Here is a 15,968-nt window from a genome sequence, read left to right as displayed (position 1 = left end):
TTTCATATATATTTTCATTGCAGTCTGTTCTTGTTTCTAGTTTATTTTACTTGATAGATAGAAACATAATTGCAGAAATGTCATTTATGGTGGAAAGAGATTGTCCAACAAGCTGAACGATTTTCATGTCTGGTTTATGGTTTTGAAGAGCATGATTATGGCCATTTTATTTATTCATTTATTTATTATTATTACTATTATATTTATTATTATTATAATATATATATATATATATATATATATATATATATATATATATTTATTTATTTATTTATTTAATTATTTATTTTTATTTTATTTTATTTTTTTATTATTATTTTTTTTTTAAGACCCCTGAAAAGGTTACTATTTAATTCACATAAAGGAAAGATGCATTCTTGGAATTTCAGTGTAGGTCTATAGTCTTGTATATAAAATTTTTGGGAAAAAAAGATTTATGATTTTTTTTATATAAACCATAGTTTACAGTAAAAGTATGGCTATACTAAAATTAATTTTGAAATTATACCTTAGGAGTGCTATTATGTGGACATCCTTAATCCAGCTTGCATCCCTGAGGCTTTTGAGCATTGTGCTGTTAGTACACTTTGTTAATTGTAATTATATGGATTGTTTTATTTGAATCAGTAACATAGTGAATTTACGTAAAGCAACCTTTCCTCCTACATTTTTCTTTGTATTTCCAACTGTAGTGACCAGGGTAATGTGTGATATTGCTGATCACCGGGCAGCTTCTGATTGTATTTCCATGAGAAGTGCTTTTATCACCAATGAGTTAAAACTGCTACCTTCCATCTATTATGTCCTGGTAATTCTAATATTCAATATCCCATATTTTACAAATGTAGCTAGATGGCACTATATTTTATATATGTATATGATTATACAGTTGTTTAATAAAAGTACCTAATTCATTACATGTGAGACAGAAATACTTGACTGTGTGTGTAAGGGTTCGGATTTTGGATGGTTATGGTATTTTCATCTTAAAAGGTAATAAGGTTGATAAGTGTGTTCTGTGCTTTGTATGAAATCTTTACATTTCTTTTCAGGGTTGTGTTCCTTCTGGTCAGTCACATATGTACATAAGCAGTGCATAAATTGTAACGTAGTAGTAGACTTTTAACTTTTTTTTCATGAAACTGTATGTTACTATTTTTTCATTAACAATGAAAATTTTAGATTTGGAGATATCATTTGACTTTTGTGATTTGTTGTAAAGTGGGAAAGCATTTTTTCTTCTTTTATGTTTGAATATTTTATGTACTATATTTTTTTCTATGGTTGTGTTTTACAAGTCAAAACAGTATATAAAGAGAAACATTGTTTAAGTCTCCCTATGCTTGTGTTTAATGTCCTTTTTACTATTAATTATTTATAAATATGATGGTTTACAGGTTAAGTAAATTAATTAATGTTAGCCAACATAGAAAAGGGTAAGCAAATTAAATGTTGATTTCATTTGATATGATGTTTGGAAAATTTTCTTTCTGCATTTTTATTTCCAATATTTTAAGGTACTTTTTTTTAGAAACAGTGAGTCCTTTGCCAAACTCATCTACTCGTCTTGGGTAAGATAAGAGCATTTGATTAAATATGTAATTCCAATGGAGCTGAAAATTCTATCCATGATTTTCCAAGGAATATGTACTTGGCTAATACAGAAATGGAAAATTTCCACTAACTGTATAAAATTGGTATTCATTTACTTTAGGAAATTGGCCTGCATATAGAATTGAAATATACTGAAAAGCCAAACATTTATATTGTTTCTTTTTTTTCACTAAATTCATTTTTGAGCAAAACCAAAAATGTTATTTTATCTTTTCATATTCCCTCTAGCAAACATAGAGAAAAATGTTTTATATTCAAAAAAAGGTTTCAATTTATATCTTGTGGACTCTAAACAGTACACTGCACATAACCTTGCAATGCTGCACATGCACATGATGTACTTGTAAAGTTAATGTCTACATTTAGAATATTATTTGTTATTTATGGAAATCCTCATTAATGTCTTCAAACATCAGAGGTTCATAAACATATGTTAAAATTTTAGTATTTTCTTATTATCAGTACCGGTAAAAGGCCCGAGTGCTTTTTATCTTGAGAAATTATGTCTCTTTTTGCCATGTAAACCATCATGCTTCTTATTTGCTTTTGCATTTCTAATCAAACAAAATAAATTTAAAAACTAATATGGATGCTAATTGCCTCCAAATATCTTTCCAATTAGGATTTCAGTGTTATTTTATTTTAAGTCAAGGTTAGAACCATATAAAATTAAAATATTTGTATATTTATGTATCCTTTATTAATTGGTCTGCCTAAATTATAACAGGTAATTGCTGGCAGGCTGTGTGCCTGACCTTGTCTGAATACACTGTAGAATAAATGTATCCTTTTTCATCAAGTAACAAATTCAAAATAGTAAATAAATTTAGGATGTCTGAAAACACAGAACTCAGTTGAATATGTACTTTTCACTGCATTTTTTTTTTTTTTTTTTTTTTTAATCAATTATTTTAGTAATATAAAACTAACAATCAAGCACATTTTACAGCAAAAATGTTTATGTATCTGATGACCTGCTAGGATTTTTTTTTTCAGGGAGCATCAGGACTAACGTGGCCACTATAGCATTTTATCAATTCAGTAGATACTGCTGTCTCTTCACTTATAGATGATAAACTTATAAAAATAAACATGAATGTGGTAATATCAGTGATAAGATATGATTTAGGTAAAAAAAACTCCACATTTTATTTATTAAGCTCATGATCAAAATGAACGAGAGTGAATGCTTAAACAATAATAGCTCTTCTTATACTGCTCTCTTCCTATCGCACAGCTATAGCCTTTGTCTTACCGTCCAGTGATCTCGTTAAGAAATGAGAAAAGTAATAATTTGCCTTATTCAAATTATGAACACACTAGTGAGTGCCCAAAAAAATAATTCCATATTACCAAATTTTCTACACTACTTACAAAAATTGCCATCTTATCTGTATGTTGGTATAAACTATCAGTATCATCTTAGTGGCCAAAAGATTATTTCTAACCATATATGCTCCACAAAAATGTGCTTTTTGCATGCTGCACTTCAAATGGGCAAACAAAATGTAATACTATCTTCAAAATCTTATATCTCTAACCTCCTGAAGTTCCCCGAAGTGGAAATTTCTTCTCAAAAATGTGTTTTATCATACTGTGTAGTGTATGGTTACAAGAAAACTTGCCCTATTTTTAAAAACGATCCCAGGAACATCCCTCACCACTTGTAAAATGTTTTTTCCATTCTCCGGATTTTAACTGAAAGACAGAAGGACAGTAGGACAGACACATTCTACAGTTATACTTTAGATTGCTATTTTTTAAAAAAGAAAGAGACAGTATGTGTAAGATGACAGGAAAAGAGAAGTATAAAAGGAAAGATTAGGAGAGGGTGAGTGAGTAAGCAAGCAAGTAATAAGTAAATAAGTAAGTGTGAGTGAGAGTGAGTGAAGGAAGGAAGGAAGAAAGAAAGAAAGAAAGAAAGAAAGAAAGAGAGAGAGAGAGAGAGAGAGAGAGAGAGAGAGAGAGAGAGAGAGAGAGAGAGAGAGAGAGAGAGAGAGAGAGAGAGAGAGAGAAAGAAAGAAAAAAAGAAAGAAGAAAGAAAGACGAGAGAAAGAAAGAAGTCAGAAAGAAAGAAAGAAAGAAAGAAAGAAAGAAAGAGAGAGAGAGAGAGTGAGAGAGAGAGAGAAAGAATGAGTGAAGAGAGTGAATGCAAGAACCAAGAGAGAGAAAAGGACAGACAAAGACAAAGAAACAAATAACCAGAGTAAACATTTTGTAGCATATAAATAAATACTATACTGCACTCTATATACTATATAGCATTAAAATATAGCACCAAAAAAAATCATGTGATATCTGGAAATTTCAGTATTTGTTATAGTTATTTTTAGAATAATTTGGCACAAATATTATGTAAACAGTAATGTTGATGTTAACTTTGCAACCCAGCTATAATATCTGCAACTGTTAGATGTTAGTCTTTTTGTCCATTGAAAGCTAGTCACCCATATGATAATAAGAAAGATCTTGTAGCTGACAGTATCACCTTAAGAACTAAAATACTGTCATTGTGTTTTGCATATCATTAGATTTTCAACTGAAATGAACTTGTATGTGCATATTTAAAAGAACACATACACACAGGTGCATGCAAAGCACAAGCACACACATGCACATGCATGCAAAACAAACACACACACACAACACACACCACATACACCACACACACACACACACATACACACATACACACACACACACACACACACACACACACACACACACACACACACACACACACACACATACACATACACACACACACACACACACACACACACACACACACACACACACACACAGACATACACTTTTTGTATGATTCCTTAATAGGTCTAACTAAAAGACTTATTAGGTCAGATATAATTTGCAATGATCAATTATGAGATGACTAATCAATATACTTTGTTCATCACTTCTGGGATCTATAATATAATTCTGTTTATATCTTTAAAAATAAATCATATATCATGCAAGTTAATTTTTCTTGATATGGAAGTGATTAATATAATTAAATCCATAAAAATGCACAGATTCCAGCAGTTGCAATTAATAAGTTTGTCTCTTTAATAATTGCTGTTGTCCACTGCATGGGTAATACCTCCAAAGGACTCTGTTGCATATGATCCTTGTCGAATATCTGCTTCCTTCAAATTGTGCCAATAATGTATTCTTTTTTATAATGATGCATTACTTCTTGCTACATGGATGTAGATTTTCAAAAATATTTATTTACTTTAAGACCTGAAATAATATTGCACTAATAAAAGAAAAAATGGAATAACTGTTACCTTTCAATATTGTTATACTATTTATATCTGGTAACAATATCCTTCATATTACTCATTTCTCAAATTGTTCAGCAGATTTGTGGTTATAATACATATCAGTCTTTGTATTCTATGTTAAGTGTACTTTATAAATCAAACAGAATCCTTACAAATAAATGGGTGAAAATATACGATGCCTCTTCATTTACCTTTTATTTCTATTTCTATAATTAAACAGGTATGGAAATATATGCAAATATTAACATATTTACAAAACAAAACATGGATCGAGTAATTACATCTTTAATACCTAAAATCATAATATGGTGCAAGTCGATCCTGTAGAATTATTGGAAATCTTGCCTTCCTTCAGTTCTTTGCACTTCATTGCTAGGAAAGACATCTGGAAAATGATCAACAGTTTATGAACCCGCATTTACAAACACATATAGTGCAATGTTTACATCAATCCTTAAAAATAGGAAGCTGTAATAATGCAAACTCTTAACATTTGCATCCAGTTGAAGTAGAGATCTTTTGTTCATCCTCTCAGTAAATTATAATACTAAGGTAATAAAACATAAATCAATAAACAAGTAAACATGCCATTATAAGACTGTATAGCAAACCCTCTTACCTCTCTTTCCTTTTCAAACCATTCTGGAAGTTCTTTATTCCAGTCTTCTGGCGGGGAATCTCTCTTCTCCCAAACTGTGTTGCTGTAGTGACCACGTAATCTGTCATTTCGGCGATTCTTCTCACTCTCTATCACAGCTGTCTGTATCATCAAATATGTGAAAATTAGAGAATAAGTAGGCCTAAGATCCTTTCTCTCACTCTCTCTATGTTTCTCTTTCTCTCTCTCTGTTTCTCACTGTTTCACCCTCTGCCTCTCTCTCTCTCTCTCACACCCTCTGTCTCTCTCTTTCACCCTATGTCTCTCTCTCTCTCTCTTTCACCTTATCTCTCTCTCTCTCTCTCTTTCACCCTATGTCTCTCTCTCTCTCTCTCTTTCACCCCATGTCTCTCTCTCTCTCTCTCTCCCCCTCTCCCTCTCTCTCTCTCTGTCACCCTCTGCCTCTCTCTTTCTCTCTCACTCTCTGTCTCTCTCTTTCTCTCTCTTCTTTCTCATTCCCTCCCTATCTCTCTTTCTCCTTCCCCTTTTCCCTATCTTTCCTTTTCTTTCTCCTTCTCCTCTTTCTTTTGGCTTTTACTTTAAAAAAATATCAAACATTTTTACTAACCAGTGCCTCCATATCCTTCTTCTTTCTGTACTCGACACAGTTTTCATAGTCTTTCTTCCACTGTAAGCAGTCTCTTGTTTCACCATAAATGAAATATTGGTGAAATTTAGCCTTGATGCTTGTACAGTCTCCATACTCCTCTTTGTAATGTTCACAAGGTCTTACCTGAGATTATAGGGGACAAGACAAATAAGATGAGTAAAAAAAAAAAAAAAATCACAACACCTGGAAATCAAGTTCAAGACAGTCAACACTTTGAACCTAGGTATACTGTACGATTCATCATTTCATATATCATATATGATAATCATGTATCACTTCCATGCATCCCACAATAATGTAAAATTACTTACAAGCCATGATAGTTTTGGATGCTGTGCAAGTTCCTCAATGGCAACCTCTGTTTCCATTATTGCAACTTCTTTTAGTTACTGGTTGGCAATACTGAAAGAAAGATCAAGGCACAATAACAAATTAAGATGTCAAATACCTTCACACATAAAGAATAGATGGTTAGTGTTTAGAGGACAAATTAAACTATTTTTCTCATAATAATATTAGCTGTATATTATTCAAATCCACTTGAAATGCTATGCTAAGTGAACAACAACATTACAGTGCCTTGGTAATTAACAAACCTACACCATGCATATTCTAGTAAAGGGTCAATCACATGAGAGCAAATTACTGAGTACTTTGTACATTCTACCAATCTGTTATGTACTATCTACAGATCTGTACAGATTAGAAGATGTCCATACAAATGTCCTACAAACCAAATCATCTGCACTCTCCACTTGATACAGAGCCGTGGTGTGAATATAAAAAAAACATATATTTTTAATATGTTTTATTGTTTTACTGAAATGAAACTAATTATAATAAGAAAAGTCTAAGCATTTTCAGCTTCTAAAATTACTATCAAAATTTTAATACGGGATAACAGCACTGCAGACTGAAGGCAGATAATCTGGGGAATGAGGGGTCAAACCTATACTTTATTTCCCCCAAATCCTGCTTAATTTTAATGGATAATGGTGATCTATTGTTCTCACAATTTGTTAAATAATATTCGTTAATAATAAAAAGCCAGCTGTTTAGAAGTAATTGTAGAGATCGAAATCTACATGCTTGCGTTTTGGGATATACACAATATGTAAAGAGAATAGACTGCAGACTGTAGAAACTACGTGAAAATTAGCACAGATGTGATAACTCCTTAAATCAGAGAATGTAGATCGTAGTAATTTATGGAGGTTGTGGTGATTGCTTGACACTGCAAGGATTGCCTTTAAACATAAATCATAAATAAGATAACATAAATATATCAAGTATACAAAAAAATACATTAAAAAATATATATATATTTACTAGAAAAAATGTAAATCAGAATAGAACCATAGACAGATAGATAAAATATTATGACAATATTTTTAGACTTTTAAGGAATACACAAAATACTGAAAAAAATTATCTGCATAAAATAAAGGTAATGCTACAATTCTTCTGCAAATATATGTCTCAATAATTCACATACTAATTCTAGGAATGGTTTGGACTAAGCCTCCAGGCTGGTAAAATGGTAACCCTCAATTGAGGATTGGATGTTCATGCCCTGCCCTGGGATGAAAAGTTTCAACTGTTGCATGGTGGTTACTGCAATGGTTGGGCGCCACAGAAGGTAAGACCTAAGCTCAGTCGAACTCTCACCTCTGTTCATTTACGTATAGCACCTTTGAGCATTTGCACAAATACTGCCATAGATGAAAAGTGTTTTGATTTGTATTGGTCTATCAAATTATATAGGTTTTATTACCCAATCCTCTACTGCCTCGTATTACATGTTGTCCCAAACTTTCACCATCTATATTTTAGCAAGCAAGAGTTTATAGACATTCTTAGTAAGCAAAAACATCCAAGCACCGTTTTGACAGACATGTAATGGAATGGATATTGTTTTTTACAAGAATATAATCATAAAGAGCACGAACTAGTCTATGAGGTTTTATCTTAGGTAATTACTGTAATGGAAAATAAAGTTAAACAGATCTATAACTAATACTCACAGATAATTACACTAATTTTATTGCATAATCCTTATGACACATGTGCCATCAGTAATACTGACCAAAACAACAAAATATCCCTGTTACTTAAATTGTGAACAGACCCATCAAAAGAATCGAATGATAAAACTTTTTAATCATAATATTTCTTTTTAAAGAAGTCACAAAACTGAAGGGTCTGCTGATGGTTACAAACGCCGGCCCAAGTCACCGCAATTATCGAAAATACTTAAGTAAGAACTATCTACCTCATTTATCTAAATACAAATTAAGGCCCTCTTGAGTAATCTATTAACAAAATACACTCAAATGATATAATGATTACATAAGAGACTCATAAATGAAATTCAGCAAGAGCTTACCCCTAAGGTCTCAGCTGACCGTGTTGTGAATGTGTTTACATATTCAAAAAGTTTAGATTTTCTATTCCGTACATTAATGATTACATGTAATCAAATTCGTAGGCATGGTGTGCTTACATATGTGAAGTTACGAGAAATTTTATATTTCTGAACTCGGTGATTTTTTTCTGGTCGTAGCAGAAGGAATTTGTCGTCTGCACCCTTATGATAATGGAACATAAAGGTGAAAATTATAAACAGTAAAGCCATTAGGAAAATATGAATGAAAATTTAACATGTCTTAGTTTCTTACAGTTTATAAATCATACCTAATTAGTGAAGTATGTAATAAATGCGTCGTTTGCATTACTTATCTGTTTTCATTGTTAGTTATTTTCTAACTTTGTTTTTTTTCGCATTCCCACGTGTGTGTGTGTGTGTGTGTGTGTGTGTGTGTGTGTGTGTGTGTGTGTGTGTGTGTGTGTGTGTGTGTGTGTGTGTGTGTGTGTGTGTGTGTGTGTGTGTGTGTGTGTGTGTGTGTGTGTGTGTGTGTGTGTGTGTGTGTGTGTGTGTGTGTGTGTGTGTGTGTGTGTGTGTGTGTGTGTGTGTGCCTGTGTGTGTGTGCTTGTGTGTGTGTGTGTGTGTGTGTGTTTGTGTGTGCGTGTGTGTGTGTGTGTGTGTGTGCGAGTTTTTACGCATGGACACCGTGCCTAATTATTTGTCCGCCTTGCTCAACCTATGCATATACACACATAGGCCTAAAAGCAATTGCTTATACATTCTTACACATGTAAACGCATTCATGCCCATACCAAGTTCCACGCCAGTCCTATATACCGAAAAGTTCCAAATATAGCTTCTTTCCCTGTATGTATCTATTTATACGACAGCTTGACGCAGCATAATCGAGTTCCATTACTTTGAAAGCTATTTATATCCAAACACGCTCACTACAAACATTTGCAAATCAATGTTAGTTACTGCAGTGTCATGGATTGGAATATGACCGACTGTTTTGTATGCTCGTTTTTATTTTTATTTTATTATTATTATTATTTTTTTTTTAACTTTTTACTTTCAGGACACGCTGTCTACTTTATGCGGTAAAATGTTCTTAATTATCTTTCGTCAACTCAAAGGATGTTACTTAGTAATGACAGACACAAGGAATCTGATAATAAAAATGAATATAATTGATAAGGCAATTACCGTATGGTCTATAAATAAAAGATGTCATTGATAATAACACAATTCAGAGAACTCTATTTAATAGCAGATGATAGACACAAGGAACGTTAATGATAAAGATGGTAAAGATTATAATGTTAACAGGGGAAATAGCAGTGAGACAAGAGTGGGACTTTGAGATAGTGAGAGACAACTAAAATAAGGGATGGTGATAGTGAGTTCAATAGATAATGAGAAATAGCGAGAATATTGGATAGTGATAGTGAAAGCAAGAAATAATGAGAATATGAAAGAGAGTGAGAAGGCATGTGAGGGAACGATGTCGATAGCGCGAACGGGAGACTAGGAGAGCGAAATCAAGAGATAGTAAGATGCGATAACAAGAATAAAAGACAGAGAGGGAAAAGATTTCGAGAGCGAGAGAGAGCGAAAGTAAGAGACAGCAAAACCAAGGGATCGCCGGAACTAGAGCGAGAGATAGCAAGGAATAGAGCGAGCGATATGAAATGATTTGACAGCGTGTAATGTCTAAAAAGAGCGAGGAATGGTAGGAGATAGCGAGGGCAAATGTAGTGATATATTTTGTATTTTTTTTAACGGTCTTGCTTTTTCAGATGTATTTTTGTACGTTTCTGTCTCGTTTCCCCTAACTTGCTAGTCAAGTTTAGTAAAAGAGGGCGCGTTATCGTTATTATCCTGTAGTTATATTTTAGATCACGTGTACAGTGCTGTGAAGAAATCAATTTTCACATGATTTTCCTGCTCTTTATAGTCGATTTTTTCCCATAGAAATCACCTGATTACCGTTTTTTGCCATCCAAGTAAACGAACAAAATTGTCGTTTTCTTTAATTTTTCATCACATATTGTTTACTTGTTTTCCAGTAAATTATGCAGTACTTCATTATTCTATTGTCTATGGGTGTATTAATTTGATAGTTCAGGCCTGATTAGGGAAAGGTGGTAGATCAATTAATCAATAAAGGCAATGACCAACTTCCATCGATTTTATTATGCGTATAATTTCCGTTCTTACAAGGTAAATTTGGAAATATTACGCCAATATCTACCCAAGGCTATGACGTCACCACGTGGCTATTAGTAGTCTGTCATACAGATTCTTTTTTCTTAAAATCACGGTATTTATATCATACGGAAGACTATTTCCCGTTTTCTGATGCATGGGGCCTGTAAATGCAGACAAATAAACAATTATCCTTATCGGAATTTAAAGATATTGGAATTCGTTGGTGCGAGTAAACGCGACAACGCCACGTCTGCGACTAATCATAACCTTGCCATTAACATTTACAGCCCAAAGCCATAAAATAGATTAAGTCGAGTGTAACATCAAGGAAAGAGAAACGTGTAGCGATGTTTATCAATGTATTTCCTTGTAGCCAATCAGCTGGCCCAGCGTGGTGGTAGCCATTCTTATAGCTTATTGATGTGATAAAAAATAAAGTATCATCTTTCCCGAAAAGAATATCATGGAACTAAAAAATAAGTTCACAGGTTATTTAAAGATTGAGAGGTTTTTATTTCGCACACAGCATCGTCTAAGCGAAAATACTTGTAGTAACAAAAACTAAAAGGACGACCCCAGTAGCAGACGACAGCTCCGAAGCAAATTGTTGACAGCGTTACAAACCTGTGGAATCAAGCCGCCAGCCGTCACCCAGGGAGAGCTATGGAAAATAAAAGATATATTCATTCTTTGCTCTTATTATTGACTTTTATTGCCAAGGCGAGTGGTCTTGGAGAGGTCATATATGCTGTGAATGCAGGTGAGTGCCCGCATTAGATGTAGTAAGCGTTTAGATATTGCTTTTGTTGTACCGGTAATGCCAGTTTGCCCTGATGGGGAGTTGCGATAAAGAATAAATAACAGTAATTTAAACTATCCAATGGCATGTCGTTCGGGGTTTCGAGTTCATGTTTTCCTTTGACCAATGGTTTTTACTCCAGTGTATGAATGTTAATCATTATGATGATTGAGGATTATTAAAAGAGGAAAATTACAGGTGCAAATTTCTGATTATACAGCAATTATCTGTGAATATTAATTGGGTCCAAACCTGCGTTTATCTTCATAGTATGTACGAATGTGTGTACTCAGGTAGTTATACAAATTCAAGAAGGCTTATAATTCCACGAAATAAATAGTGGTATGTATGTAAATAAAGAATTTATTTGCATGGTCACAGGAGATATTATATACATCAGAAACTCCTGTTGCATTCTTTAGACTCCAACTGTCTTCATATAGTTGTGTAGTAGATTCATGGAAAGTTTTTCAGAGTGATTTCTATAATATTTTATCTGGGATTATAATGGCGAGGCATTCACCAAATCCACTTAGAACATGCTTTGATAAGCGGTAGCAAGCCATCAGAAGTCTGACCCATTAATCACATATGCATATTGCACTGCCATAGACGAACCTCTGCCATATATAATTTAGGAAGACATGGCTTGGATGGGTTCCTTATTTGATGACATGTCACTAGGGGAGTCTGTAATCTCTGCCCTTCCAAAGTGTGTGTATGGAGCTTTGGTGGCCTTTGCCAGGGGGCTGAAGGCATGGAAGTTTGTGTTGTCCCTGTTTTTGGCAGCCGTATGACCTCTGTGTGCAGGTGATAAATACCCTTATTTATTTTTTTTTTTGTGAAAAAATAATGCAATATTTATCATGGAAAACCTAGTGTATGATTAGCCAAATGCTTAACTGACATTTTAGTTTATTTCAAAAGGAAATTAATATAATGTTTATACTGATTACTCATATGATGTCTTTAGTTGATATTGTATTAATTTCAAACTGAAATTGACATTGTATCCATGCTGATTATGCAGTACGATGTAAATGTTATTAAAACATGTTTGTGTCAAATAGTATGATACGATACATATATTCCACCTGCATATGTATACTAATGATTATATGTAAATGCAGATGCCCTAGGCTTATTACATCAATCAAGCTTGACTCAATAACATATGCAAAGACATGTGGTTACCATTAGATTGAGTAATGCTAAAGGTATGTGCCTGGAATGGTTGCAGCTTTTGGTGGGTGGAGGGCAAGGGGTGAATTGGACATTGGTACAACAGAACACTTAGTTAATCATCAGTCAGTTATGAAAAAGTCTTGGATACTTTATTTTTTCCTTTTGAATTTTCACAAAAATTGTCTTGAACTCCTGATTTCATTGGTGACTGGAATAAGAGTATCAACGATAATTTTTTACCGAGATTGATTATAGTATAGGTCCATATAAGCCCAGTTTGGAAGTTTCTTGTCCTAATCGTTAACACATTTTCACCAATTTTGCCACAATACTTTGCTAGAGTGCAATATGACCTTTGATATCAAGCATGTTTATTTGTTTCAACCATTGACCATTTACTATTAGGCTTCAGTTAGTGTTACTTTTATGGTGTTATTAATTAAAAATGAAGCATTTGATTTTTCACTAATTTGGCAGGGACAGTTTCCATGCCTGGTTGCCAATGTTTACCTTATTAGAAAAGGCAATTAAATAAATTAATAAAACTGGTCTTGTAACTGGGGCATGCATTGACGAAAACATTGTAACGGTAACATTCATAAGCACTATATGATTATGGCATCACGAAACCTTGGTTATGGTTTGATATTCATGCAATGTCTGATTGATTATAGTTTGGTTGTGATGATTAAGATAGGATGAATTTGATTCAAAACACCTTTATTTATAGAAGAATAAGCTTATTTATATTAATAGTCAGCACACTTGTAAATCATGGCATTATGCCTATCTGAGATGTCTAGAGTGGTCATAATTACTGTTTTCATTCACTAACATTTTGTCAATAAATGTCATCAAATAAATTGTTAAATGTTTATAACATGGGATCACAGTAAGGCTTCCATCTTATCACTGAGATGTATAACTACTAAAAGAGTGCATTAATAATTTCAAAAGTTTTCATGTTTCATAGAAATATGTGTGTTATTTGAGTAAATTGACGTGGTCAGAATCTGTTCAGTTTCAACATGTGCATAGACCCAAACAAGTGCTATACAGACACAGGAAGTCAGATGTGTAGGAGCATATTGCTATTCTTGGTAAAGTATAAAAAAGCATATATATTATACATAGTACAGTACACTACATGTACTAATGCAAGGTATATGCCATATGTTATATAGTTTACAAATATTGCATGTGGATATTTCCAAGTCTTCTGCAGTGCCATGCAGAATGAGACTTTTTCTTTGTAGTTATAGTCTTTGTTTTTACCAATTTACGTAAAATGCACATACTCATACACACCTAGAGATGCATCCATATGTTCACTCGCACATGTATCCAAACACACACACACATACCTAAAATCTCATAGATATACACACACCCACAGAGAGACAAAAAAAAACACCCTCTCCCATATACAAACACATACACACAAACCCATATACGTTTAGGCATACACACTCACTCCCTCATATGCACGGAGACCCACACCCACATATGTACCCAAATCCAGATATGTACCCTCCCCCTAAAAACAACGAACAAACAAACACACATGCATACCCTAACCCATCTACAAACACTCAGATACTCGTTACCCCACTCCTAAACCCACCTGAAGATACATAGACTACACACCCATCTACCCTCATTCATACACACCAAAATACATACACATACACACCTGTGCACCATCCCCACGCTTACACCTGCACACATCCACACACACCTTTACTCGTATACAATGCTGCACTACAACCCTCACCCTTCCCTTTCAGCACACACATGTACATTCATGCATGCACTGTCTCACACCCCTCCACACATACATGTATGCATGCATGTGCTCATCCCTCCCACACCATACACACACATATGCACAGAAACACATCATGCACCCAGGAACTCTTGCACAAGGACACACCCAGAAACACACATATGCACCCACAAACACATGCATGCACCCAGAAATATGCATGCACCCAGAAATATGCATGCACCCAGAAACACTTGCATACACCCACAAATACACGCATGCGCATAAACCCAGAAATACACGCACAAATGCACCCAGGTACACAAGCATACTCATGCACCCAGAAACACACACATGCACCCAGAGACACATACATGCCCAGAAACACACATGAAATACATGTACACATATACCCAGAAACACATTTGTGCACCCAGAAATACACGCACACATGCTACCAGGTATACAAGCACACAAATACACCCGGAAACACACGCATGCACCCAGAAATACATGCAAGCACCCAGAAATACACACACATGCACCCAGAAATACACACACATGCACCCAGAAATACACACATGCACCCAGAAATACACACACATGCACCCAGAAATACACACACATGCACCCAGAAATACACACACATGCACCTAGGTACACACACATGCACCTAGGTACACACACATGCACCTAGGTACACACCCATGCACCTAGGTACACACCCATGCACCTAGGTACACACCCATGCACCTAGGTACACACACATGTACCTAGGTATACACACATGTACCTAGGTACACACACATGTACCTAGGTACACACCCATGCACCTAGGTACACACCCATGCACCTAGGTACACACCCATGCACCTAGGTACACACCCATGCACCTAGGTACACACCCATGCACCTAGGTACACACCCATGCACCTAGGTACACACCCATGCACCTAGGTACACACCCATGCATCTAGGTACACTCCCATGCACCTAGGTACACACAGATGCACCTAGGTACACACAGATGCACCTAGGTACACACAGATGCACCTAGGTACACACAGATGCACCTAGGTACACACAGATGCACCTAGGTACACACAGATGCACCTAGGTACACACAGATGCACCTAGGTACACACACATGCACCTAGGTACACACACATGCACCTAGGTACACACACATGCACCTAGGTACACACACATGCACCTAGGTACACACACATGCACCTAGGTACACACACATGCACCTAGGTACACACACATGCACCTAGGTACACACACATGCCCCTAGGTACACACACATGCCCCTAGGTACACACCCATGCCCCTAGGTACACACCCATGCCCCTAGGTACACACCCATGCCCCTAGGTACACACACATGCACCTAGGTACACACACATGCACCTAGGTACACACACATGCACCTAGGTACACACACATGCACCTAGGTACACACACA

General features: G+C 35.0%; 2 protein-coding genes across 5 annotated transcripts in view; one reads left to right on the top strand and one right to left on the bottom strand.

The window, feature by feature from the left end:
* Positions 1-5,090: 5,090 nt before the first annotated feature.
* LOC113825144 (synaptic plasticity regulator PANTS) lies at positions 5,091-8,699 on the bottom strand. 4 transcript variants are annotated; one of them, XM_070114217.1, is made up of 5 exons: positions 8,676-8,699; positions 6,484-6,574; positions 6,131-6,295; positions 5,524-5,664; positions 5,091-5,289 (listed from the first exon to the last, which is right to left on the bottom strand). In XM_070114217.1, exons 2-5 carry the CDS (start codon positions 6,538-6,540, stop codon positions 5,203-5,205), a joined length of 450 nt encoding a protein of 149 aa, XP_069970318.1. In that variant the 5' UTR covers positions 6,541-6,574; positions 8,676-8,699; the 3' UTR covers positions 5,091-5,202. The 4 variants fall into 4 exon arrangements, with proteins under 4 accessions (XP_069970318.1, XP_027233734.1, XP_027233735.1 ...); XM_027377933.2 differs by lacking the exon at positions 8,676-8,699 and adding an exon at positions 8,559-8,667; XM_027377934.2 differs by lacking the exon at positions 8,676-8,699 and adding an exon at positions 8,259-8,405.
* A 2,652-nt stretch (positions 8,700-11,351) lies between these two features.
* LOC113817432 (malectin-A) overlaps positions 11,352-15,968 on the top strand; it is a 15,398-nt gene continuing 10,781 nt past the window's right edge. Inside the window, exon 1 of the mRNA XM_070114243.1 lies at positions 11,352-11,511. Coding sequence (XP_069970344.1) covers positions 11,415-11,511 — 97 coding nt within the window. The 5' untranslated portion in view covers positions 11,352-11,414. The remainder of the gene's footprint in view (positions 11,512-15,968) is intronic.

This window comes from Penaeus vannamei, chromosome 35 (genome assembly GCF_042767895.1).
Source record: "Penaeus vannamei isolate JL-2024 chromosome 35, ASM4276789v1, whole genome shotgun sequence".
NCBI classification, from domain to species: domain Eukaryota; kingdom Metazoa; phylum Arthropoda; class Malacostraca; order Decapoda; family Penaeidae; genus Penaeus; species Penaeus vannamei.
Note: the sequence above shows the minus strand (reverse complement) of the source record. Positions and strands in the feature narration are given on the sequence as shown.